This window comes from Arvicanthis niloticus, chromosome 7 (assembly GCF_011762505.2).
Source record: "Arvicanthis niloticus isolate mArvNil1 chromosome 7, mArvNil1.pat.X, whole genome shotgun sequence".
Lineage (NCBI taxonomy): Eukaryota > Metazoa > Chordata > Mammalia > Rodentia > Muridae > Arvicanthis > Arvicanthis niloticus.
The window spans coordinates 75,409,551-75,437,275 of NC_047664.1; the positions used below are offsets into that span (position 1 = coordinate 75,409,551).

The 27,725-nt window shown below is 44.6% G+C and overlaps 1 protein-coding gene across 2 annotated transcripts in view; it reads right to left on the minus strand.

The window, feature by feature from the left end:
- Lnx1 (ligand of numb-protein X 1) overlaps positions 1-27,725 on the minus strand; it is a 108,216-nt gene that overhangs the window by 62,119 nt on the left and 18,372 nt on the right. The window contains exon 1 of one of the 2 annotated variants that reach the window (XM_034509003.2): positions 20,930-21,277. The exons of the other annotated variant lie outside the window; for it this stretch is intronic. Within the exon in view, the coding sequence (XP_034364894.1) occupies positions 20,930-21,021 (92 nt within the window). The 5' untranslated portion in view covers positions 21,022-21,277. Of the gene's footprint in view, positions 1-20,929; positions 21,278-27,725 lie in introns of those variants that run through there. 2 annotated transcript variants of the gene reach the window in all.

Below are 27,725 nucleotides of genomic sequence, written 5' to 3' on the forward strand. Positions count from 1 at the left end.
CTTGGGAGAGTTTAAGGCCTCCTCTCGTGGGCACCATGCCTTCAGCTATGATTGCTGTAAGCTGATAGTGGATAGGAAGTGGGGCATTGTAGGCATGAATTTCTACTCCACGGCGTGCGATGTAACAGAACACGTGAGAGGGTTTAGTAGAAACCCTGCTATCATATCTGCTATGGCTCAGGAATAACAACCAAGAAATGCTTCTGTGGTCCTGGTCTCTCTCTCTCTCTCTCTCTCTCTCTCTCTCTCTCTCTCTCTCTCTCTCTCTCTCTGCCTGTCTCTCCCCCTGCCCTCGTTGAGAGATGCTAGAGAAAGGGTCATTTATGGAATCACCATGGAAAGAATCAATTTCCTTGCAGAAGGAGGGGAACCAGAAGCAAGAACCTGACCTGAGCAGGTGGGAATGTTTCCTTGTTGTTCTGAGGCCAGTGGGGGTGGGGGATGCTTATCATTTTTTTTGGAACAGTTATTAAAATCTTCATGGCTAAAAGAAATAGGAAGAGTGAACTTTTCTTCCTGCATCGGAATGTAGGTTTTTGTTTTGTTTTGTTTTGTTTTGTTTGGCACACAAATTTTAGGTCACTCGTTTTGCTGACTCCTCTTGTTAGTTTTACGAATTCTACTGTAATCATAGCCTTTCTCCTGAAATGTTATATTTCTGAGACATTTAACCTACATGCTAGTGTTGCTACAGCGATTAAACGTTAAACAAACTATTTCAGTCACAGGAGGTACTGGGCTAATCAAAAGAATCGACTTGTTATCCTGACATGAATCCGAGCATTAGTTTATATTGAATCATTATAATTTACTAACAAATACTCTAAAAACACCCCGTTGGTGTCCTAAAGATAAGTGTTACCATCACTTATGAAAACCGTTACAATTCCTTGATACTGGTTGGAATGAGGTGTGTGTGTGTGTGTGTGTGTGTGTAAGGGGAATGAACCAGACACATGAGTTGTGTGGGATGGGGGTTGGGGGATGAACCAAGGACATGAGTCAGGTAGATAGTTGGTTTTGGATCTCTGAGACAGGTTCTCAAACCCAGTTTTACATACAAGCCAAGTCCTTCCTACCCAACCTCCCCCCTCTCACTTCCCAGCCCCACCCTGGCTCTCTCTTTTTATATCCCATTCCTTTGCTGCAGACTCAGTTTACTCCCATGGGGCTGGGACTACCTGTGCCTTTGGCGTCACAGCACCTGATAACTGTTGCCAAGGGAACCGTCCCTCCATTTTCCATACGGGAGAGCTCAGATTCTGGAGTGTTATATCTAGTGAAGATCAATACTCCTGAGGTTTTCAGAACCTCACCAAGCCTTATGGGTTAACCACTTGATGCTGACCCGAAGTCTCCCTCCCTGACTTTAATAAGCACTTCCAATGCTCCATTGCTGCCTTATCACGGGTTTTATTGGTTGTACCATAATAACAGAGTGGCACGGTTTTCCTTGCCTAACCACAAAGAATCGGATGCCCATGGTCAGGTACAAGTCAAACAAGTGTTTACTGAAGATCCCAAGGGAAATGACAACCACAGAGCATCTTCCTATGACTGAAGCCACCTATTACCTACACAGATGCCACATCTCATGAAGAAGACTCTGACACAAAGGACACAGCCACCTATCCTGTCCACCAAGAAACAGCAGAGGGTCTAGAAGCATGGAGTGGAATAGCACCCAAGCCACACACAGTTCTTACAACAAAGCTTTCATCGTTCTCCCTGACCTTTACCCTGGAACACAGTGTGCTATATAGAAGCAGCAAATTATAAAAATGTGTTTGGCAGCCCAGATGTACCAGCACTGGATCAGACCTCAAGGCTGCTCCATTTCTAGTCTGGGCCTCCCATTCCCACACAAACATCTTAGGAAGAAATGTACAAATGTTTTTGTGACTGGCGTCCTTGAGCAAGTGTTCTCAGTGCCTTCCAGAGCCCCCTGGAGGACGTGCATGCTCGCAAGAAATCATTCCTTTGGGTCTCTATCATTAGTTGGCTCTAATCCTCTTAATTATCCACCCAATGAGGCATTGGCTTGGCTAAACAACAACACAAAACCTGAGATAAATTACATTTATTTATGGATATCATCAGCATCTGTGTGGAATTTCTGTTTGAGCTGCAGGATCTTTATATGGAGAATATAAATAACATATATTCTCCGGTGGTAGCAAAATCCAAATATCTTTAACATGTAGCTAATAACAATCCTCTAATCACTCAGGAACATCCACCTTTTTGTTCAAGACTTCACTAAACAACACCAGGCATGCAATTAGATGAAGACTTTCCTCTCATCTTGAGTCTAGGGTGGTGAGTTTGGAGAAGGTAAACTGGCTATCATGTCAAAGTTGACTTGTCTTTAAAGCAGACGCTAAAGGTAGAAGATTTGTTTTAAAGGCAGTCAATTTGCATAATCCTCTGCTAGTTTTTTTTTGTTTTTTTTTTGTTTGTTTGTTTTTGTTTTTCGAGACAGGTTTCTCTGTATAGCCTGGCTGTCCTGGAACTCACTCTGTAGATCAAGCTGGCCTCGAACTCAGAAATCCACCTGCCTCTGCCTCCCAAGTGCTGGGATTAAAGGCGTGCGCCACCACTGCCCGGCCCTTTGCTAGTTTTTATAGAGTATGGTGGTCTGAAGGAGAATGGCCACCCTAGGCTCACAGATTGGGATACTTGGTCACCAGGGAGTGGCTCTATTTGAAAGGATGAGGAAGTGTGGCCTTGTTGGAGGAAGTGTGTCACTGGAGTGGGCTTTGAGGTTTTCAGAAGCCCAAACCAGGCTCAGGGGTTTTCTTTTCTGCTACCTGTGGATCCATATACAGAACCCTCGGCTCCTCCCATACCATGTCTGCCTGTAGGCCGCATGTTTCTCAGCATGATGATAATGGACTCAACCTATAAAACTGTAAGTGAACACCAATTAATTCCTTTTCTTTACGGAGGTTGCCATTGGCATGGTATCTCTTCACAGCACCAGACCACTGACTGAGGCATGGAGTTAAATCTCTGATGAATCTCAGAGTAATTACCAACATTCCTATGATTTGAAATGGCAAACGGCACCCTTGATGCCCGAGTATGAGATTGCCTTGGCTCAGGCAGTTTGTAACTGACTAGCTCCTGCCATCTGAGGGGGAGGGAGGGAGAGAGGGAGCTACAGTGCTTCTCTTAATGAACCCGGAACATTGGTATTATTAGTCCCTTTTATCTTAAGCATTTGCAAAGAGTGGGTAGGATCATTGCGTATGTTCCTTTAGCATCTTTCCACCCACCCCTCCACTTATGCTAGCCTAATTGTGGAACAATCACTGGGCACTTGGGACAGACTCATGAGGCCCCTGATGCTCCTGGGATCCACTCAAGTGGGCAGCTCTGAGCACTTACCCCTCTCCCCCTTTTGGCTATCACTCTACCTATCTCTGGTCTACACCCTAAGTTCCAGAATACCCTGTAATCCAGCCAGGAAAAGGAACGTGCATGGCAGGCAACAGAGAAAATAATTTTCATTGCGTCATCACTTCTCCTTCCTAAATACCTGATCTGCGCCATCAGCTTCATCTTTCCAACAGGTGGTATTGGGAGGCTGGGACTGGGGTAAACTGGTCCTGTGCAACCCAGACAAGAACTTATCGTCCTAAGGCTGGGTGGTTTGCCAACTGACAATACCTGCTTTCTTAATCCTTTTCATGTTGAATATAAAATAGAAGACTCAAAGTATGCAAAGAGCCTTGCACAACAATTCAATCTGCCACCGGCTGCATTTTAACATCTTATTTCAAAAAGATTGACAATTACAAAAACACTAAACATCATTCCCAAGCAGAGAACCCAGAACACAGGAAGGGAATATGTGTCACATGCTGGGCCGGGCATCGGGACAGCTCCTGGGGATGGGTAGCACCTCTTTCTACTAGGCTGGCCAGAAGAGCCCTCTGCTCAGTGGGACCCCTTTGGCAAGTCTGAAGGCCAGGTCTGCACAAAAATAAATAAATAAATAAATAAATAAATAAATAAATAAATAAATAAATAAATGCAAGCAAGCTCTGGCAGAGATTTTTGCTACAGTTTTCCTCACTGAATTCTGTCATGTTCAGGCTCCACAGACTCCAGGAGAGGTCAAGGAGGAGGCAGGCACAATGCAAGCGGGGTAAGCGACCCCCTCACTCTTCCGAATGAATCAGGGTTCATCTCTGAAAAAAACCAAACACTTAGCCGCACTTCAGGTCCTATTAATCTTGAGTTAGTTCTACATTTAATAAAAATCAGAGTTAATTACCCTGTTCTGTCAGAGGCTCCAGACGATGACATGGTACGTGGTGGTTTGGTTAAAACCTCTTCCCCTACACTGCCCTGGTCTCCCTTGATGAATTTCCAACCCAAAAGCTATGATTGAATGAGCCTTCAGGTGCACAGGTGTTCGGCTCACTGGGGACACCACACAACGATTCAAAAGCAGCAGCCATTAGTGTCCAGTCTCATTCTTTTTATGGCTGGGAAAGGCTAAACAAGAACACGTTGGGACAGACAGAGCCCTTCTGGAGTGGAGCGGGAGGGAAGAAAAGGTCACTGAAGACCCTCAGCAGGGACAACGTGTGCTGTAACTTCTGGAAGTAATCAGGAGAAGTGAGCCAACTAGCCGATTAACATCCAAGTACAGGCAGTCTTACATGGCCAAGTCCAGGAGGTCTTACTGGTTGAAGCAGGTCCAGGAAGGAGACTAAATCAACCTGGGCCCATTGAAAGCATGGGGAGGTCCAAGGGCATAATAAGTTTTAAGGTTTGCTTTTTTTTTTCTTGATAAAGTTAGATTCCCAGATTACAATCTGGCCAGCGTGCAGTCAGACGCTACATCAAAAGAGAAGGCATGGTGATTTACCACAAACATGCTGGTCAAGGGTTCCACTAGGAACCAACAAACCCACATGCTCCTGCCAAATGAAGCCACCAAATGCTGGAGGCTGTGTGATCTGAACTAGACAAATGTCCATGTGTCCCCTTCCCAGAAGGTTGCCACAATGTTTCCTAGGCTTCTAGTCTTGACAAGTATGAAAGTTGCTTTTAACATCTTTCATTAAAAAGAATAGTGGAGTTTATAAGTATTTGCCCATTGAAATCTCTATGGGCGATGAGTGGCTCAGATGTTCTCCAAGTCTTCCTTTCAAGTGACTTGTTTATGCATATGATTTTTTTAAGACTGAAGATTTTAGAACTCCAAAATTTCTTCTCTAGTTACATGAAGACAAGTCCTGAGTAATCATTTATCTGCAGAAAGTAATTCAGCTCTAATTCGAGCTTAACCTCTGTTCTGATCTAGTCCAAGCACACAATTGTATATACAAACACATACCACACCACACACACACACACACACACACACACACACACACAAACATACATATACACACACTCACACAAGCACAGAGACACACACACACACACACACACACACACACACACACACACACACCACATACACACACCCCAGAACTGTTGGTATCAAAACCCTTGTGGCCTTTAAAGCAATCTTGCAGACAGGGCCAGTGGCTTCTTGCAAACTGCTAGGATTCCTAGCAGAGCAAGCCTCCTCTTCTTCAGACTGACTGTAATTAGTATTTAAGTGCTACTGTCCTCGCCTCAAACACTCACTGCACAAGTTACCGTGGCCTCATAGTTAGAAGCAGACAGCTAGGGCTTCCCTTTGCTCAGGGCATTAATACTAAATCAAAGGCTATTTGAATAAAGTAAAAAAATATACCAAATACTCTGCTCTTGCTAATGACAAGTGACGATGAACTCTCAATCTGGACACACATCCACACCAAACCCTAAACTGAGGGCCACTCTGCCTTGTCAAAGCAGCCCCGTTAGGCGTACAAGTTACTGCTGTGTAAACAAAGCTGTCTATGGGAGGGGTCACTGATAAGAGCAGTTACAGATTGGAGTGTACTCGAGTGACAGGGCCAAACATTTGTCTTGAGTAAAATAAGAGCATTGGACTTGATTCTAAAAATAAGTGTCAAGACCATGATTTCAGGATTCATAAGTGGAAAGTTGGGAGCATGAAGCATGTTAGCACACCATTAGCAACCGGGCCAAGTTCAGCAAAATGCTCTCTAAATCCATGCTGACATGGCCAGTCCATGTAAAACAAACAAACAAACAAACAAACAAACAACCCACCCCAAACAAGGTTGGGTTGAACAGTTATTTCTCTGAGGAAGAGTAAATATGAGTGCCAAACTATTTCCTGGTGGGATAGTTTGCTTTGAGAGACTTAGTAGTTTCTGTGAAGCAGATCTGATCAGCAAATTCCATCGTTCTTTCTTTGCAAAAAGAAATTTATAGCTCATGTTTCTTGTTTCATTCTGGTTTTGAAGTGTTTATATCAAGTGCAAAAAGCAGGCCCCTCTCCAGTCATGTGTCAGAAGCCCTTAGGATCACCAAATAGTTTGGCAAGCAAGAGGCAAGAAGAGCAAGAAGCCAGGACCACAGCTTGTATCAATGAAGCTCTGCAGAGAGAGAAAAAACTCCAGGGTGGAAACAAAGCATTGCTTTAGGAACAGCTCAAAAAACTGGTAAGCTCACTCCAAGTCGTAAACAAATTAGGTCAAGCAGCTTGAAAGGACAATAATTTATAAGTAAAAGGGACAAATACTGAAATGAAAATTTATCTCCCTCCACCCCCAAAATAAACTCTTTAGAAGTATACATAAGAGAAATCAGGTACTTATGAACCCATTTAGATAAGTTTGGACTAAAAACTAGGTAAAGAAATATTTGGCAAGTATGAGGGCACATAAATCAGCTGGACCAAATGATTCAGGGCCCCGGGGAATGCAAGAATTTAACTAATATGCTTACCGAACAATGGGGTAGTAAAAATGAATAATTATTTCTGAAAAATTGCCTTGCACTCAAGGGGATGTCAGATAATTGGAAAGAGGCCCAGCAACATATGCTATTGACACAGAAAGAAACAAAAGGAGAGAGTAGTTTAAAAATGTCAGTGACCGATGCATGTTGTGGTGGTTTTAAAAATCAAGGGAACAATATTAGGGAAGTAAAAAATTTAAAAGTTAAAAAAAAGAAAATCCAAGGATGAATAAATAGAGGAAAAACTGCAGGTCATTGGCTCACACCCGCAGCATGGCTAGGGGAGTGTCTTGAGGATTTTCAATGATGTGCTGGACGTTATTAAGAGTACAAGGGACGGGGAGGGTTTAAGATGGCTGTGCATCTTAAGCATCTCAGGAAAGGGTTCACCATCATCATTAGTCTGAAGATTCAACATGGGGGGTGGGATAGATGAAAATTATGGAATCACAAATATGGTATTGAGCTGCCTAGTTGTCCTAAGGTTTCTACAACCTGCCATCATGCAGATATAAACCAAAAGGTAGATGACCCTCGAGTGTCACAAAATTTATGGCTGATACTCAGGTGGGGAATTCCCCCAAAGACTTGAGGAAGGGGGAGGGGAAAGTAAGCGAACTTGGCTACCTTCAGACAAGGTGTGAGCCAAGAGAACTCGATAGAAACAGATATGACCAGGCTGGGGGGAAACTGAAAGCAGCACCATTTGGAAATGAGAGCCTTAGCCATGAACTCCCAGCAAGCAGGTATGAGACGGATGAGATGGAAGGCAGCCTTTAGCATTCATGACTGTCCAAATCTGTGTTTAGAGCATGTGATGTTTAGCTAGTAAGAGAAAACACCATCCTCCTCCCATCTCCTTGTAGAATGATCCAGCAAAGGTGAAAACACTCAGGACCAGCTGGTGTCAGCTCCCTTGGCACTGCTTGCTCTCACTCATTCCTCATGGGAACATGGGATGTAGGGATCATCTTGTGTATGTACTTGATAGATGTGGACTTAGGTATCTAATTATCTAGAAGGTCCTATTGTGTGTCCATTCATCTTGACATTGGATGTTGTTTCTGATCCCTCCTGTTCTCCCTTCTAGCATCTGTTCAAACATTCCTTTTTTTCCCTCAAGGTCTTCTTGAGGAAAGGACTTCTGTTTTTCCAACATTGTGTACACTTGTTCTTTATTACTGAGTAATCTCCAGAGTTCAGAGCACGCCTGATGGTTCATAAGTATTTGGTAATACTTATTATTAAGTTGTCCTCTTCCTAGGAGTGATTCCTTTTTTACTAAGTACAAACTCTTTATCCATCTACAAGGGGTTCCAATGGTGCCTAGGTTGGGAAACAACACTTAGAAAACATTAACAGCAAGCAGAATCGGAACTCATAAGAAAAGCAATAGGAAGCGTCTTGTTGACTTGTTTTCTAGAACATTCCTTTACATCCACTAGCTAAGAGAAGCCCACTTTTTTATCTGATAGACATTCCTTGTCTTTGCTGAATGTCTAGCAAATGTTGAAGAAAGCAACCTCAAGTGCTGGAGTATATGAAGGGAAATGAATTGGACTCTTCAGTCTATTGCTGCTCACCTCCCCAGGGAAGAAAGAGGTGAGAAGAGAGACTGTTCCCACAAGCCACCTGGAAAGTGACTGGTCACCCCAGGGCTTTCTTTACATGACATAAAGCAACCGAATGAAAGACTGGAACAAACTAACAAACAAAACATATTTCCAGTTATCCTGTGATCATAGAGGCACTGTCTGATTTTAAAGAACACACTCTTCTTCCTCATCTCCCTCCCCTCTCCAGTCCCATTTTTAAGCCCTAGATACCATTTCTCAAGGTTCCAAAGCAGATGGTGAGTGTCTAGTGGCCTTGGGGGAATCGGCATCTCTCACTGAGTTCGGAATCCTTTCATGATGTCTAGAGGAATTCTGGTTCCCTGATGAGTATAGCCCAAGGAGCCCAAGGAAGACTCCCAAGGAAGATCCTCAAGTCAGAAGATACCAACATCAATGTGCTTTAAAAAAAAAATAGTTCTCAGGGAGTAAAAGAAGGGAGTTGGCTTATAATGTAGTGGGGGTGGAGACACAGCAGCTGGTATGGAGGGATGATGCCCACATGTGGGCAGCGAGGCTGTGTGCCACTGCTGGGTACTCACAGCCTCACCAGTACAACAATCATCACAGATCACAGGAGTTGGGGCCACTGTTCCAGGACATGGACCTAAAACATGGCAGAGCCTAGTCTGCCTAGTTTCAGTTTATGCGAGTGCTCAGGCTAGAATGCTATAGCAAAGTTATCATCGAGGTTTGTGTCACAGGGGAGATAGACTTCTATGCTGCTGACACGTACTCACTAACACACATGCACATGTGTGTGGAGACCTCAGATGTCATTCCTCAGGTGCCATTTACCTTGATTTTTGAAACAGGGTCCCTCACTGAGACCTGGCACTCATCATTTAGGCTAAACTGGCTACCTACAAAAGTCCCAGGGGTCTTCCTGTCTCTGCCTTCCCAGAACCAGTTTATAGAAGTATATGCGAGGATGCCCAGCTTCTCAGATGGATGGTGGGGCTTGAACTAAGATCCTCACACCTATATCTCCACCAGATGTTCTCTCCACAAAAACTGTGGTGACATCTTCTGAGAGTGAGGGACTATTCCAACATATGTTCAATAGAGGTTGATCCTTTATCATCTATCATCAATGAGCTCATAAAACCAAAAATGTTTGTGGCTGACCACTTTAATGAATGTCACCGGGACTGAGGCAAGATGAAAAGACATGGAAATTTTTGAGAGAGCACAGGAAGAGAAAGGAGCCTCTCATTTTAGAGTCTGGTTGAAGTCTTTTGCTAGCAAAAAATCAAGAGTCCCAGCATATAGAGGTGTTGGCTATCCACACCACTCACAGAAGGCACTCCCTGTCCTGGATGCCCTTTGTAAACTTTGTAAACCCTCGAGGCAGGAAAGTGGCCAGGCCCCTCCCCCAGACTTCCTTAACCGCCATAATGCCATTTCCAGCCTCAGAAACTGTCACCAAATTCATCTCCAGCCCCTCAATAGGAACCTTCCCAGATTATGTTAATTTTAGGTGAGAAGTCTAAACAGGAAAACTCACCAATCCCTGAGCTTCCCCAAACCCAGGACTTGAAATCCCACCAATCCTCACTTTGGAAATCTTAGTCCTAGAAAGCCCCACCCCCAGACCCTACATAAAGGCTGTGTCAGCTCAGTTCCTTGATGTCCACTCAGGGAGCAGAGGCTGTTTACTGCCTGGTGTGACTTTCTCATCAAAAGAAGCCCAGAAGCAATGAAGAGAGGAAACAAGAAGCAGAGGAGGACTGAGGCCCCTCAGCTCTGCTGGGAATACCTTCCCCTGGGAGCTGCAAGTTCTCTGCTGAGGAGGCTTCCTCTCAGAGCTATGTAGTTCCTGGGCTCCCTTGTCTCAGGAAACCCTTTCATTGAGATACCTTCTCCCCTCAGAACTGTGTAATTCCTGGGCTTGAAGTCCAACAATATTAATTTTATATAGAGATATTTTCAAATAATAATATGAAAAGGAGATAAAACCAGGTGTATGCCCCGAGCATCTATGACCTGAGTTTTCTGGGAATCTCACAAAGAAGATGGGTTGACAGTTAACATGTGTGCACGCGCGCGCGCGCGCGCACACACACACACACACACACACACACACACACATGCACACACACACATATCCTGTCCAATATACCCTGAAACCAGTTTATTTTCATTTTATTTTCATTTCACAGTGACACTTTGAAGATAAATCACATCAGAACTCAACATACCACATATATGACTACTGTAAGGACATTAAATTGTGACTCTCATGAAAAACACCTACCCACAAATGGGTATGTCATATACATTCCACAAGAGCCTCTCTATTAATCCCATGTGGCTTAAAACCATGTTAAAAATTCCCTTCCACAAACTTCTGACTCTGCTTCATTAATGTCTGATCCTGAAATTTCTTTTCACTGTCAAGTTAAGGATCTGCTTTGATACTTTCCTAAATGGGAGAAGAGCTCCTTAGACTGTTCCAAGTGACAGCATGGAGCTATGTCCCTGTCCCTGCCACCTGTGACAGAGCACCTTGGAGCTATGTCCCTGTCCCTGCCACCCATGACAGAGCACCTTGGAGCTGCCCTCTTGAGTATTTCAGCTATGAAGCTTATTTTCAGCATCACCTTAACAGGCCAGAGGAACTACCCACATGTTCTACCCAGAGAACATTAGTCTAGAAAGTTCACATCAGAATCCATCTTCATCCCTCAACCTGGCTTGAACTGGTGTGAATTACAGATCTGGAGTAACTTGAAGACAGCTGCTAGCAATGCTGTTGTCATGGCAACCATGGGAGATACAGGGGGTCGGGGGATCAACTGCTGGAGTCCCTCCAGGATTCCCTGTGGATTCTTCCTAAACCTCAGGACACCTCCCAGCTTTGCTTCGGAAAGAGTCCTCTGCCCTTGCTTCACAGGTCAGCTGAGGCTGCTAATGTTTATAGCACACCCACAGGGCTGCAGGTGACTAAGTCCTTCGTGTATACTCCAGGGGCAAGCACTATCAACATGAGAGACTCGAGCCTCAATAATCTGCTGAAGGTTACATGGCTGTTAAGAGCCCAGTCAGTGTGTGAACTCAGGTCTAAGTAGCTTTAGAGGCCACACTTTCTTCTTTGCCTTTTCAAAATGCTTTTTATTAGTGCATAGTTATTATATTAAAAATGGGTTTCACTAGGACATTTTTATACACATCCATAATGTATTTGAATCATAATTAACATCCCATTAGTTATGCCTTCTTGTCCCCTCCTAAGTCCTGCTAAGATCCTTCTTCCAAAGTAGCCGTTTCTTCTTTCATGCCTGTGTGTGTTTGCACACATGTGTGCATGCGTGCATGCATATGTGTGCATGCATGTGTGTGTGTGTGTGTACCAGTGAGTTTCATCAGGGTTGTTTCTAAGAGCAGGAGTGAGACTTTGTTCTCAGGAACATAGGTACTTTAGCAGTGTACACCACCAAAGGACAACAAACTGCAGCTTGAAGTTTGCTGTGGAGCTTCGGATACGAGAGCCTTAGAATCCTGTAAAGACCTCAGGATGCCACATTCAAGTCGACAACTTTATTACCATCAAACAGCCCCAGGTTGTATTTGTACAAAATTGAACAGGGAATTCCCCTGATCCTTTTCAGAGAATGCCCAGAAAGTCAGACTCCATCTGAGGGTACTCAAGTTTCTCATGAGTTATGTGTGTCACACCTGTGGTGTTATGCTACCCAAAGCTGTTAGCCAAAAAAAATGTTAACAACTCGTTTTATTGCTCCCGAGGGTGTATGTCACTCAATAACGAATGCATCGTATGCAGCAAAATATCATGACTTATTCAGGGTCACATAGCCTGTCATTGAGAGGACTGAGTCATTCGGGTAAACTATGATGCCTCAGTTTCTCCATTTCTAAAACAAGTTGTTAAAGTACCTCCCAGATCCCCAGAGACTCTAAGTAGCTACAGTGCTGGGCTGCAGGTGTCACTAGACTCCACCAGACAAGGAATGTGCGGGCTTGAGTCATCACCTTCTAATTGAGGAAGGGGCAGATGGATGGGGCGGTGGAAGCAGATGCTGTGGTGTCAAGGTAAGCAGAAGGAGCCGAATAGCTGAAGAGTGACTGACTCCTAAGGAGGAAGGGAGCAGGTGTGGTCCAGGATCCAAGGCAGAAGCTGAGCAGCTAGGCAAGCCTGGCCTGAGTCTGCTGACAAACAGCTCAGGCATCTCCAAAGATGTCACCCTGTCTCAGCTCCAGAAGTCACGCCTCTCTAGTAAAGCAGGGAAGGAGGGGCCATGTCACCAATCCCTCTTCTCTGATCTCTGTTTACCCATGCTCAATGGGGACAAGGCTGTGTTCCAAATCTCACCAAATCAAAGACTTTGTTAATTGTGAAATGTGCTATTATTTTACAAATCATCATGAAAAGCGGGGCTGCTTTTCTTTGTATGTTTGAGAGATATTAAGATCTTTTAGGGTTGTATGTTTTACCGTTGCAAAATCCACAACATAAGGGCTTCCTCTGTGCCTGGCACTGTATTGAATACTTCATGTTTTATTCAGTGCTCACAACAACCTGTGAGGTAGGTGTTGTTACCTTCCTCTTTTTGTGAGAAAAGCTGAGGGAGGCTGAACAACTTGCCCCAAATTTCCCAGAATATTTTGGTATCCATTCATCAGGCCATCACCTGCCTCTTCTCATTAAGACCACCTGGTTATAACGTCCGGGTGACAAACAGCCTCTCCCTGTCTTGAAGTATGGCTTCTTCCTTTCTCATTGTTTGGGTAGAGTTACTTAGTGAAGGGAGAGGCTTGGGAAGGGTGCCCAGGCCCTGAGGAGAATAAGCAAGAATAAAACAGGAGAGATGGGCCTGAAGGGGATCACCAAGCCTGCTTCTCTGGAAGGATGCAGAACAAGAAAGTGGGAGTCAGGAAGAGAATTTCCTACGACAAAAGCAGGATTACAGTGAGACTAAGTGTGGCTCCGGGTTCCTGGATCATGGTACGAGAGCCCACTTTCTTCCTTGCTTAAATATGTTTCAGTCTCACACACCTGTCTCCTCCCACTGAGCCACTCTGGATGTCTCCGAAGCAGTATGGACCATGGAGGGCTCCAGGGAAGAGAGGCCACGGAGATTGTAAGAGTAGGACAGTCCTTTTCCTTCCTATAAAAAGGGTCAATGACTAAGAAAAAAAAGGATATCTGCTGGTTTAGTCTGGAAGTTTTATTTGGCCTGCAAAATCAGGCCATTTCCTGCCTGTTCCTTCCAGGACCCACCCAAGATTGTCAGGGAGAAGTTGTCCTCTGTTAACCCGAGAATGTTGTGTTCTTATGCCAAGGGGTCCAGAGAACTTCTTTGTCAAGCAGCAGTCACCAAAGTGTGAGTGAGGGACTGGGAGCAGGGTGAGGGGAGACTGCACAAAAACTCTAGCAACTTCCTTGGCCTTTTAAACTGGTTTTGTCCATGTTCAATAATGTATTTATTACTGTAGCAGATGTGCAAAAGTTATAGATTCCTATAGTATGATGATACATATAAAGTGTAAGGACAATCTATACTACTAGTTATATAAACATATATCTGTGATCGTATATATGGAAATATATGCGTATGTCCATGAAGCTATACATAGCTCTGTGTAGAGATAACTGTACATGACAGGCATATGAATACATTCTCTACTGATAGACGCTCATGATTTAAAAATTAGGAAACTATTATCCCGGGGGAAAGATACTTCCATCTTTGTGCTCTTTAAGGTCTTTTCTAAATGTCGTGGGTGACTTTGTCACCAACAAATTGAACTCAGATAAAATGGCAGGTAAATTCATGAGGACTTTAGCATGCAATGCTTGGGGTCTTTCCTTAAGATTTCTTCTGCGTGGATGGCAACTTACAATCTCTATTAGTCTAGCATTTGTACTTTGCCAAAACTATTTTTCTCTAAATTGACTTTAATCACACTTTTCCATCCACGAAACGTGAATGAGGAGAGGAGCAAGGAGGAGAGTGAAAGACAAACACGGCAGCAAGTTGTAAACAAACTGCCATCAGAAATATAACGACATGATAGAGAAAATTGGAATGGCCTGGTTATCCGATGTCAAGGAATTATAGTTACATGTCTGGTGTGTAATATTAGTGTTGTGGACACATTTCTTCACAACTGACCCTTTTTTGGGGAGTGGTAGCACATGGCCACAACCCAAGAACTGGGAAGGGGTGGTAGGAGAAGCATGATTTCCTCTCTTAAAAAATAAAACCAGTAACAACAAAAGTACAAAACAAAACGAAAACTCAAACTAAACGAAACCACCTTTTAAAGATGAAATGCTGAAATATTTACAGATTAAGAATGATAACCATGTCTAAGATTTGCTGTCAACAATTCAAGGGCACACAGATGAAAGAGGTCTGACCGTGGACTGAGAAAGATGAATATGAAGGACCTACAAGTTATTTATTCTCTTCTCTCCTTTTGTTGTTCAAAGTTTTCCACCAGTGCAAATTAAAATGAAGATGAAAAAAAAATGAAGCAAACCGGAACCAATAGGACAAATAAAGATGCCCTAACCTGGCCTGACAGAGTCATAGGACTAGAAAGAGGAGCACAGTTAGCCAAGCCTTGAGTAAAACCTTGAAGCTGCTGTGTTTGGATGGAGTGGAGGTTTTTCAAGAAGAACATTTTACACCAGACACTGAAGAGTTAGGTAACAGAATTGCTTCACTACTCACAAAGGAGAACTTGTGGATTACCAAGGAGGAAGAAAACCAAATAAAACCATGGAACAAGGTCGCCATGCTCTGTGGACATCAAAGAATCAGTACAAAGAAGGCTTCAATGAGCCTAGTGTAAATGAATCAGAAACATACAGCTTCCATTTCCATCCAAATCCGTAAATCTAAAACTTAAGAATAAATGGGAAAGCATGTGATGATGGAGTGCGTGGAAGAACGCTTGCCTAATGTTTCCTTGGTTTCCTCCCTCAGAACTGCCCCATGAAATGATTTGAAGACATTTACTGAGCCCTCCCCTCCCCCCAAAAAACACTCTCCTTAAAACCGATCTTTACCCTTGTTGGAATATGATGGCCCTACCTCAGACCCCATTTTAATCTGTAAACTTTATCTCCTTCCATTTGGGTCCTTTCAAAACTTGATGTCAGCTACTCAAAACATACAGCAAGAAAAATCCAGATAACTTTTTTCTCCTCTCCTTTCAAGATGAGTGAAAAAGAAACAAATTCTCTGAGATCCAGTTTGGACTACATTTTCTGGCAAATCCATAAAGCCAAGCCAGTTAGTGTGGACTTTAATTAAATGTATTGGGGGCCATTAACACAGTGGCGATGAGGAAGGAACTGATGCTGAAGTCATCCCTCTTGTCCCTTCTCTTCCTCCCACACGTGTGGTAGAACCCAACGGTAGTAACTTAGATGCACTGGAATGGATCTCTATTCACACAAAGCTCCAAAGAGGATGCTTCCCTGCTTTCTATAGTCTATGGCCCAACAGCTGATGTCAGCAAGGGAGGAAAAAGAAACACAGTGATTACTGTTGTAAGACCTTGACCCAGAAAAGGGAAAGCCAGCAGCTAGACCACCTAGTGAGTGACAGACAAAACTAAGGCAAGCAGTCTTCTCACTTTCAAGCCCAGAATGCCCAACTATATTTGAGTGACAGCTCTTTGGCCCATGAACCCCAAAGCAATGTGTCTGGTGCAGAAAGTCAGTGTGACTCGTCAGAGGTGTGCTTGGCAGATCGCCCCGAGAAAGTTCTTCTAGGGAGGTGGTGGGTGTTTAGTATTCTTGGTCCTAAGACACTTGGTGGGCGAGCTGTGTCCCTGTGCCCTTGACTTCTGGACTGGACCCAGTGTTCAAGGCTACACACAGTGCTCCCACCTCTCCTGCTGCTCTCAGCAGTTTCTCCAGGAGGCCTTGTCCCTCCACAACCTTAAATGATTGAAGCAGCAAATTTAGAATAACTCAGCTTAACTCAGCTTCTCTAGCATACAGTTCTGGTGGATCAGGCCACTCTCATGTAGAACGACCATCTCACAAGGGCCAGGGACTCGAATGTAACTTCTCTCTCCAGATCCTGGACATGGCTACATTGAATAGTGACTCCACTTACAAATCAAAAATATTCATCTGACTCCAAGGTAGAGAGAGAGAGAGAGAGAGAGAGAGAGAGAGAGAGAGAGAGAGAGAGAGAGAGAGAGATATCTTTAGCTTCCTGAGAAGCTACAGAGTTAGGCAGTAGCATTAATTTCATGGACATGTGTTTTAGTAACCATGCTGAACTGCCCTGTTGAGAACTCCCTACAGCGTAGAGTTAATGTGCTTTGAGAGGGAACTTTGAAGGTAGAAGAAGCCTTTCAATTTTTAGTACATTTTCTTAAGGCTCAGTGTTGTGGGCACTGAGATGCACGCTGTTCTCCAAGCATCAATGGCTTTTCCTGGAATTCTTGCTAAACTAAAGAATTGTTATCAGTGCCACAGTAGGTCGCTGAGCAGGTGATTCCTACTTCAGTTCTGCAAGTTTAGAGCTGGCTCTGGAACATCTGAGAGGAGTTTAGCTTGGCTTATGGTGAGCAATTTACTACCTGTTTATAAATTTGTATTGCAGTGTGTCTTGATAGTGGATGGACCAAGATTGGAAACAGCCTTATTCAGTTTTGGTCATCATGCTTCAGTTTTTCAGAAGATGGGCATCAGATGTTTATCCCTCAACCACTACCTGGTGAGCAGAACTCTTAGTCCTCAGTGACGCCCAGAGAGGAGATCACAAACACACAAAGCATAGAGGGGGTTTCTATCAGAGAAGTCAGGACATGATGGCTTCCGGCCAGAACAAAGTGCTCTTTAATGACTGTCACAGACTCACCTGAGAAAGCTTATTGCCTATAGAAATGGGAACTGGTGGCCCACATGGGTTATCTGGCTAACTCAAGGAGGGAAACATGCGACAGGTGCCCTCTCACAACCATGCATCTCCAGCCCTCAGTACTTGTTGGTTTGACAGTACAAAGTCTGGGAGTGCCCTAGATTCCTTGCCTCCAATTATAGATTGGCACCCAGTACCTTGGTTTTAGGATTCTCCTGCTGGGTTCCCTCTCCTGTAAGCCAAGGCAACAAGTGACAGCGGTTGTGCTTCAAGAAGGACCTAGCTGCCAATCAGAAACTGGGCCCTTGGGGTCAAACTGTACATACATGAGTAATCTGTTGGCTGGGACACAGTGTTGTTGCTTGGGATTAAATTAGTTTTAAATTAAATTTGAATGCTATGAGGTATTATGCATATAATGAATTACATTACACACACACACACACACACACACACACACACACACACACACACAATTTAATATACATTCTGTAGTTGGCTATGGACCTCACCAGGAACTTTTGCCTTCTACCTAAGTGACTACTTCTATAATAAACATTTCCTACCTGGTTCTTGTAGGTGTGAGATGGGACAGCCCTGGGCTGGATTTTGAAACATTTACTGATTAGCTCCAGTGTCTTAGGTAGGTCCCCAGTGGACAGAAGATGAGCTGAGAGCTTGGTGCTAGAGAGAAGGGGACTCAAGGGAGACTCTGCATGTGGGAACTATGATGACACACAACAAAATGCATCCATGTGAGAGAGCTGGATGAGAGGACAGATCCAGCAAATCCCCACGGTTCTGTTTCTGAGGTCTGGGTGCCCATGGTAGGGAGGAGATAAAGCTCTTCATATCAAGGATACACAGTCACCACCTGCTGCCTCTGCTCTGGGGTATTAAACACTGAGCAGTCCCCTCATGGTTAGGAATTAAATTGCCAGAGTTTTGTAATAACCAGCATTTGATAATAACCACGGCTGCTTGCTCTCTGGAACTGCTCTCTGGACCCCGTTTGTGTCCAATTCCTACCTATACTTCAAGATCCAGCTCACACCCCAAAGTTCTCTGAAAACCAGGAGTGGACAACTTTTACCTCCTCAGTAACTGGAAACTTCTAACAAGTTCTGACCAAAATGCCTTTAGAAATGCTATCCTAGAAATTCTGGAGCATCACACTTTCTGGAGAGCTTCAGAGTGACCTACTATGTCCACTCAGATAATTTGAGAGACTTTGCCTCAGGGTTCACATGCTTACAGGAAGAATACTTTTACACTAAAATCAAAAGCTTTCCTTTAACAAGGTTGTTAAGACCAAGAGAAGCTAATGGAGGGGCTCTACTGTAGGTCTAAAGTAGGCCAAAGGTGGCACCCAAAGATAACTCTACTCAGAATTGTGAACATGACCTTATTTAGATAAAATGCCTTAGGAGTGAAATTAAACTAGGCTAAGGGTCTCAAGATATGACCATGCTGACTATCCAACTGGGTCCAAGCATGGTGGCAAGATCCTTATGAGAGGAGGGGGACGGGGGATAGGATGCCACACTTTCCTAGCATGTTCAGGTTCCAGGTATGGTACCCAGTACTCCCCCAGTAAGTGGGGGAGGAGGAAGATGAGGAGGAAGAAGAGGAGGAGGAGGAAGAAGAGGGGGAGAGAAAGACACACAAACAGAGTTGGAAAGAATGCAGAAGAGAAGGACTTATGCAGACAGAGAAAGAAACTGGAGTTGCAAAGCTTAAAATGTTTAGAGCCAGAAGACACTGAGGACTACAGGGAAGGATTTCCCATACAGTTTGACAGTGGGTGTGGACTTACATTCTGATTTCAAGTATCTAGACTCCAAAACAGTGAAAAAATAAGTATCTAGATACCCAGTTTGCGGATATTTGTTTCAGCAGTCATGGGAAACGAACACAGTCACCGGCAAGGATGCGGGTGGGTGGGTGGACAGAAAGGATGAACGTGGCCCTGGATTCCAGAGACCGCAACCTCAGCCACCATCAGGAGGATCAGGGGAGGTCTGCCACTCTACAGTGTCAAGAAAGGCTTTTGCTACGTCATAATCTCCCCAGAGGCCCTTACAACTGAAGATAAAGCCATACAGTTTTTCTTTGAGCCTTCTGATCCCAGGTAAACCAGCATTTCTTTTCAGTTATATGGACCAGACACTCCCGGAATGCAGCGTGTATAAAATAAATGACTTGCCTTCAAGTGTTTTATTCTATTTTTCAAGCATTCACTGAGTAGCTACTGCCTTTGACAAACTGATTAGTCCGAATAAGTACAAAAGCAACTTGACTGTCTCCACACATCCGTGAGGGGTATCGCAACTTAGGCAAGCGTTTCTAACCAGAGTTCTAGGAACCCTGTTTGTATCCCTTGCTCTCTGTCCTGGCTCCAGTAGGACACACCTGGCATCCCAGCACCAAGGGAACTGAGGCAGGTGAATGAGAGTTCTGGAGCAGCCTGTTCTACACTGAAAGATCCCATCCCTGAAAAAAAAATCATTCTTGCTGTAGTTTCCTGTCTGGTTACCAAGGAGGAATTTTGTAAATACTGTAAACTGAGCAACATATCCTCTGTGTCTGGTGGAAACCGGCCATACTAGTCTGCAATTCTTTCAACATAGGAGCCAGAAAAATACTTAAAGTTATGAGCCTAAGTCATTTCCTCTCATAAAATAGACCCTAGTCATGTAGGAAAGTATATTTATATTTTAGAAGTACACTGTGAAGTAGTGAAGGGTGAAATTTTATGACAGCCCAATTTACCCAAGACTATTTTAAAGATACACACATATATGCATGTGTGTTCATCTTTATATGTGTATGTGCATGTATGTTTGCATATGTTTATATGTGTTCACCTTTATATGTGTGTGTGCATGTATGTTTGCATGTATTTTTGAGGCACAGCCCTGCTATGCAGTAACATAGGCTTGGATGGCCTGGGGCTTGCTAAAGTATTAATCTCCAGATTGGTATGATGGGAACACAGGCATCAGTGGCACAGTTCTTTATTTTCTATAGGTTTAAAAATTATCCAAAATAAAAACCAAACTTACACTTTTAAATGCATAAGATTATCTTTCTCTCTTACTGACACTGGACTCATATTCAGGTATCAGGTCTGATGACAATAAAGTCATTAGAAACCCCTTATACGAGATGCACGTGTCTGCTTCAAGCTCTGATTTTAATTGCTCTCTTAGTTCCTTTTATGGAAAGGGGAGGAAGTCATATCTATCAAGAAAAGGCTAAGCACGAGTGCACACACACGGTGACACACACACACACACACACACACACCAAGCAGCTTTAGCACAGAAGTGGGGGGTGATGCATGTTGAGAAGCAAGCATATCCATTAAAATGATATTTTCTATTAAGTCACAAAGCACTAAGCCTGCTGCTTCTACCGCTGTAAGGCATTTTCTTCATGCATAGGCAGTACACGTAGAATTATTGCCAGAAACAAAATAAACCAGCTGGGAAAGTGACTCAGAAACTACCTCCATCCATTCAGCACACACACACACACACACACACACACACACAGAGTTGTGGGCACTAAGAGGGGACTCACAGTTCCGAGTACAGGAAGTGCAGGTTGCCCACATTGTCAATGTAGTTAGCTGGACTCAGCCAGGGCAGGACCAACAGCAGTAGCGCCTTCATTTTCCGAGCAGTCTGCTGCCTTCCTCCTGACCACCTCCTGCCAGCCCAGTGTAGCCCTGTTAAGCAAATCTGTTCATTTCCCCACAATCAGAAGATAATAATGCATCCGACTTGGAGCCTGTAGATTAAGGCATACTACAAATCATGAGCCTGTAAGAGGATTAGCTCTGGGCATCTCCGACAAAGTGATGGGAGACCGGAGAGACCCACCATGGTTGGCAAGAGGGCTTAGGCTGAAGGCAGCAGGCTGATGCCTGGGAGAGGGATGGGCCCCTCCTGCAGGATTCGGACTGGCTCTTGGGAAGCAGCTGGTACATTTACATCACTGGCTAGGAGCAGCCTGGCTGGGAGTGAAGTCGTGTTGGAAGAGGGCACGGGCATGGCACATTCAACTCCACTCCGCACGGGTGAATGCTTGAATAATCGAAAGCCATACTGCAGCCTGCTGCAGAGAGATGCTCAAAATAGCATCTCGGGAGCCTAGCCCAGAGTCTCCCAGCTTTGTGATGCTGATTCACAGGAGGTGGGGAAAGAGGAACCACCCCTCCTGAGCATGGATGCTTCACACACACACACACACACACACACACACACACACACACACACACTCACCTGTCACTGTCCTGACACAGGCGATGTCTGTGGCCAGGTTTGAAGACAGGCTTTCCAAAAGACCAGAATACTTTGAGAATACTAATGAGCCTAAATAGATAGCAGTGCCGTGTAAACGGGGTCTTGTCTGTGAGAAGAGAGTCACCCTCACTCTTCCCTGGACTTCCTCTGGCATTTGTTGCAGTGCCTGAGCCTAAGTTACTAAAATGAAGTTAATATACGTCTTTGCTTGTAGAGACCCTACCCCATAACTTCTTCCAGCTTAAAGTTGGATAGAGATGACATGCCTTGGCTCTGATGTCCAAGACACTCCCAAGACTCCATATTCAAGAAGTGTTCATGTATCTCACCAACTCAAGGGGCTAAGTCTTCAGAGAAATGGCTCAAAGGGACAGTTAAATTCTGGATTAATGGGCTGCCCTTGTAAGGAAGAGGAGCACAGGAGTGTCTAATGGGAGGTGGGGGCAGGGGAACTGCAGTCAGCTCTATAGGTGTCTGAGAGTTTGACATCAGAATTGGGTATCAAAGCAAGGCAGCCTGAGAGCATTTAAACAGAGCCGAGCTTTGGCTGCGCACAGAACTTGCATAGTCTAGATCAGACATATGCACTCCCGAGAGAGTCTGACATACTCATGGCTAATTTTGCTGAGGCTCAAACTTGAATTCTCTGGCAGGGAAGGCTGGCACGCACGAGTGAGTCAGAACTGTGAGCAGCAGTAAGGAGGAAGCTGGAGTTGGTATTAGTTGCTGAGGTGACAAGCTTGAATCCCAGCTCTGTCCCATGCTGGGTGTCATAGTTATGCTGCTTACCCTCTCTGAACTTCCTCCTCTGTAAGAGTGCACCAGCAGTAACAGCATTTTAACTCAGAGCATGGTGACAGGGGCAGAACAAAATTCTGCCTCCACTAGTCAGTAGCTACTGATGACTGAGTAATAGTGGCTTGTCTATCCTTGTCTCATTTATTTTTTTCTTCTCTTCTAGACTGAGAAGGATGATATGCCACCATATTTTTCTAAATGTGGGTTTTAGGAAGTTCTGGTACAATCTCTTCTTAGACATGCATACCCTAGAGTGTAAACCCTAACTCACACGTAGCATGCTGTATCTACCACAGCTTCATAGTGATGTGAATAGCCATGACAGGGTGCTACCGACAACTCAGTATGTGTTCTAGGAAAAGCGAAGGGTGCTCATCCATTTGTCTCCTTGCATTTCAGGAGGAACAGATGAATGAATGAGAAGGTAACATCAAGGCAAACGCATCCTTCCTGTTGTTCCTTTGTCATACTGTGGCCACTGCTGGTTGCCCACTGGATATCTGATCTTCCTTCTAACAGGACCCCATGTTTATTGGTGACATTAACACACTTGGCCTCTCTTGTAGATGGGTGGCCCTGGATTCAGACCAATAAAATTTAAGCAAATTCCAGAAAGGTCTTTGAAGGAAATGGTCTTGATCTCTTCTTGCCCAAAACTTCTATGAGATGCTATGGCAAGCAGCCATTTTGGAAGCACGCAGTGACAAGCTTGAGGGTGGACACTAAACTGAAAAACAGAAGGAAGCTTGGACTCCTGATGACATCAGGGCGACATCATCTTAGTCCCAGCCTTTTTACTGAGACTCTGTGTTCCATGAGAAAAAGAAAGCTTTCCAACTTCTCATTCCTGTACCACTTGATGTCCTGGAGCCTGCCAGATGTAATCCTAATCAGCATAAACCCCTTGGGGCTCAAAGCTCTCACTTGGAATAACCATGTATTGTTCCAGAGCTTCCTTGAGAGTAAACAGCCCTAACCCTAACCTTGCAGGGTGCATTGCTGGCTGTCCTCTTCGTCCAGCAAGGCCCCTCAGCCATCTACCACTGTTTCTCATTTTCTTTTCACTTTGCTAAACAGAGGTAAGGTGAGGACCCAGTTGGGCTCAGGGTTAAGAGTCACGATAATGCCAGGTATGGAGGCGTATAACTTTAATCTCAGCTCTTGAAGAGAAGAGACAGTTTGATCTCTGTTGAGTTCAGGGCCAGCCTGGCCTACATAATCGAGTTCTAGGACAGCCAGAGTTACATGGCGAGACCCTGCCTCAAAAGAGCAAAACCCTATAAAGTCACTGTAAGAAGGCATGCCAGTGTAGCTGTTTAGCCAACCTGAGATGGCCAAGCAGGCAGGTCCAAAAGTGACGCCCTGGGTTCCTTCTCCCTGCAGTGAAATCCTGCCTAGACTGTGATCAGCCAGCTAAGCCTGGATTGTACTGAAAACAACAGAAAAGAGCCCCTGATAGAGTCAGGGACCACAGAGGGCCCAGGGCAGATCTTTGAAGATACTCCCAGGACATTGGCCAGAATTCATCAAGACACTCTTCCTGAAAACCTGCCGCCAAGAGGGGATTGAGTGGATCAAATCATGTTCTTATTCCAGTCTCTTTCAAAACACCGAACAATGATTTCTTTTTCCTGGCCAGTGGGTGCTTAGGTAGGGCAGCTCTATTATCTAACACTTTTAAAGAGTAAGAGAAATGGGGCTAGAGAGGCAGCCCAGCCACTAAAGGCTAAGGTTCATAACCAAAACATCAGGATAATGAGAGAGACACAGGGCAGCGTGCTTGTCTTATGAAGCAGCGCTGAGTGGGATGTTTTCAGCATCTCTTCTTTAGCCTTCAAAGGTTATTTGCTCAGAAGCAGAAACAACAGCTTCTTTCATTTAGGACTTAGGATATTATGGTTCTTGATAAATGTCACACATGTGGATGGGGTTCTCATCTAGTGAAGATACGATAAATAGACTTAAGTCTTCCTCTGAAGCAAAGGTTAGCAAGCTGGTGTCTATCCACACTCACAATGACAGGAGATACGGAGAGAGACTTACCAGTCAGGCCCTTTACTGCAGCCCCATAACATCTGTCATTATACTTTGGTTAGGAAGGCTACCATCCAACCCAACCAGCTCTGTCCCCCTAACTTGGATCTCTGAGCAGACACATGCGATACCATCTAAAGGCATAAAAGAGGACAGAAATTAAGAGAACCAATCGAATTCCACACACTGGGTCCCTGGCTCCTAATACGTCCAGTCTAGTCTGAGGCAAGTCTCATCAACGGGCCAGTAGCTCAAAGCCACAATTCATCCTGCATGTTTTACCAAAGCTTTCCCCAGCTCAGGCTCTGAAGGTCACTGTGTATAGATGGCCAGAATCCTGAAGGACACAGCATCTGCTTACAGATGTGTTGCAGCTGTACCCCAGACACAAGTCTACCATCTGTTAAAGATGTAAAAAAAAATCAGTGAAACAGGCAGAAGAAGTTCACAAGCCCTACTCTCTGACATTATCAGTTTACTATGGACCATGTACATGGTAGATTCAAGAGTTTTCATCACCAAAAACTTTGTATGTGTAGCACATGCTAAATGTCCCCCCCCCCACTAATCCACTGGACAATGCATTGATATTTAAAACACGATTCGTCGCACCATAAATGTATTATTGAAGACAGGGCATTAGGTACCCATACTAGCCTTGAACTCTTTATAGAGTTAAAAATGGCCTTGAACTCATAGTCCTCCTGACTCTATCATTCAAGTGCTGGAAAACAGATGTGCACACGGCCCCTGGTCGATGTGATGCTGGTGATCACACCCGAGGCTTTGTGGGTAGCAGTCACGTGCTCTACCAACTGAACTAAATTCCCAGTTCAGTGATTCTTAATTAAAAAAAAAAGTTTCTATGTATATCTTCTGAAGAAAGTGACAATAAGAATGATCAAACATGCTAACTTGTTGGGTGTGGTGGTGCATGCCTGTGGTCCCAGTGCTCACGAGATGGGGGCGGGAAGATCCAGATTTTAATGTGATCTTCAGCTACAGTGCAGAGGTCCAGGCCAATTTCCTCTTCATGAAAATGTCTCTTTAAAAAAATGAGAAAAAAAAAAGAGCAAAATGCCTTCACAAAAGCTCTCCCCAGAAGATCCACAGACAGTGGTCCCAGCTGTCAGCCCCATCACACCCTTGAGGCAAAGAGACTCTTGTTTCCTGGTCATCTGAGTCATCCCAGTTCAACAGGTGCTTAAAACAATTACTGGGTCTTCTTAAATGAAGAAAAAGGTGGTCAACTGACCAGTAATGGCCTAGGGCCCTGAAGGATAAGAAGGCAGGCCCGGGGTTAACTCTGAATTCTTAAGGTTTTGCAAACAAATACTCGGGGCTGGTGATGGAGGGCGTCTGTGCATATATTAAGCACTTGATGACTGATGTGTATTTTGGGAAATGCTGGTGTCAATCTACTTAGGCAGCTCTAGTGTGAAGGGAGAGGTGCAAAGGCAGGTGTGGAGGACCATGCTTCCTTGAAGTGGGGGTTTCCTCCCCAGAGAGCCACAGCTTGAAGAGGTAACTGAATTTCTGTCAGGAACTGGGGTTCCTCCCTCACAGCTCTTTCCCAAGTGCACATCATTACCAATGGTGTGATTGCCAACACTTTCCCCCAGCTTCCTTGAGATGTTCTGGTCACGGGGTAGCATGGGCAGGTGGATGAATGGAAGTTCCGTTGGGGCAGCTAAGTATGGATTCCTTTCCTTGTAACCCCACAGGTCTACCCCCGCTTGATATTCTCCATCACTGCTTGGTCATCCTCAAAAAGGAAGCATCTAGAAGCTGAAAAAGGTGAGACTCGAGAGCCTCCCTTACGGCCCCAAGGAATTCAGCCCAGACACCCCATGATGTTGGTTGGGTGACACCCAGCTGGATTGGGTTTACTGGAGAACGCTGAGATAACAGATTTGAGTTATATGAAGTCAGATTGTATGTAATTACTTGTTACAACAGCAACAGGGAACTAATACATCCCCGAATAGAAAAATAAGATGAAAATATGGCAGTGACACATGTTCAGATTTCTACCAGGACCCTTTCTCTTTAGGTCTCCTATATTCCCTACCCAACATGCTCCCTGGTCTTGGCATAATTGGACAGAGTCTACCTTACCTATGACCTTGGGTTTACTTTCCTTCCCACAATGCCTCTGATTCCTGGGCAAAATTATCAGCAAAGGTCACTACCATGCTCCTTCCCCCACCATCTCTTTTGACCACGCCCTTTCTGGGGAAAGCATGGAGGTGGGTCTCCACGTCTGAAGCCAACATTTACTGCAAACCTACACTGGAAACATCTGGCTGGACATCTTGAGTCCACCAGCATAACCAGCACAATAAGCATGTGCCAAGCATTACACGCAGGCCCTGGTATGAGAAAAGCTTTCGTGTTAGAGAATGCACTCATGTCTCAAAAGACAAAGCCACAGATTCATGACCTAAGGTATGTGACCTTTCAAAAAGTCACCTGCACCTGCCTCTTGCCCTGGCCATGACAGGAACCAAGATAAATATAAGCCTGCAGATTTCCTCTTACACAATGACTGTGGTATTATTGTTCACAGTTGATTAAGCACCTTATGTTTACTGAGCAGAACTCCTCATGGGGAATAGGCCCAGAGCCACCAGCGAGGCCATCCACACAGGAATACCCAGGCACACAACACCAAGAAGGGACAAATTGAGAAGCAGGTGGGGGAGCAGGGGATGCCAGTCACCAGCAGCAGGTAGCACATCTCCTTTCTGCCACCAATGTGTGCACCTTGGCCAAAAGAGAAACAAAAAATCACTCAGAGGGTGTTCTGGTTGAGTTTACGTCACCTTGACACAGCTACAATCATCTGGGAAGAGAAAACCTCAATGGAGAAGATGCTTCCATTAGATTGTCAGGAGGCAGTCTGTGGGACATTTTCCTGGTTAATGACTGATAGGGGAGAGCCTAGCCCATTGTTGGTGGTACCACCCTTGTCCTGGATGCTGTAAGAAAGGAAACTGAGCAACCCAGGAAGCAGTGTTTCTCCGTGGCCTCTGCTTCAGCTCCTGCCTCAAGTCCCTGTCTCAGCCTCCTCTAAGGATGGACAGTGATTGGGATACATAAGCCAAACAAACCATTTTCCTCCCAAGTTGCTTTTGATCATGGTGCTTATCACAGCAGTTGGAAGCAAGCTCGAATGAAGGGTGTTATGTTTCTGATTTTCTCCTTAAAAAACTTAGTTGACTTATTGAAAAGAACTT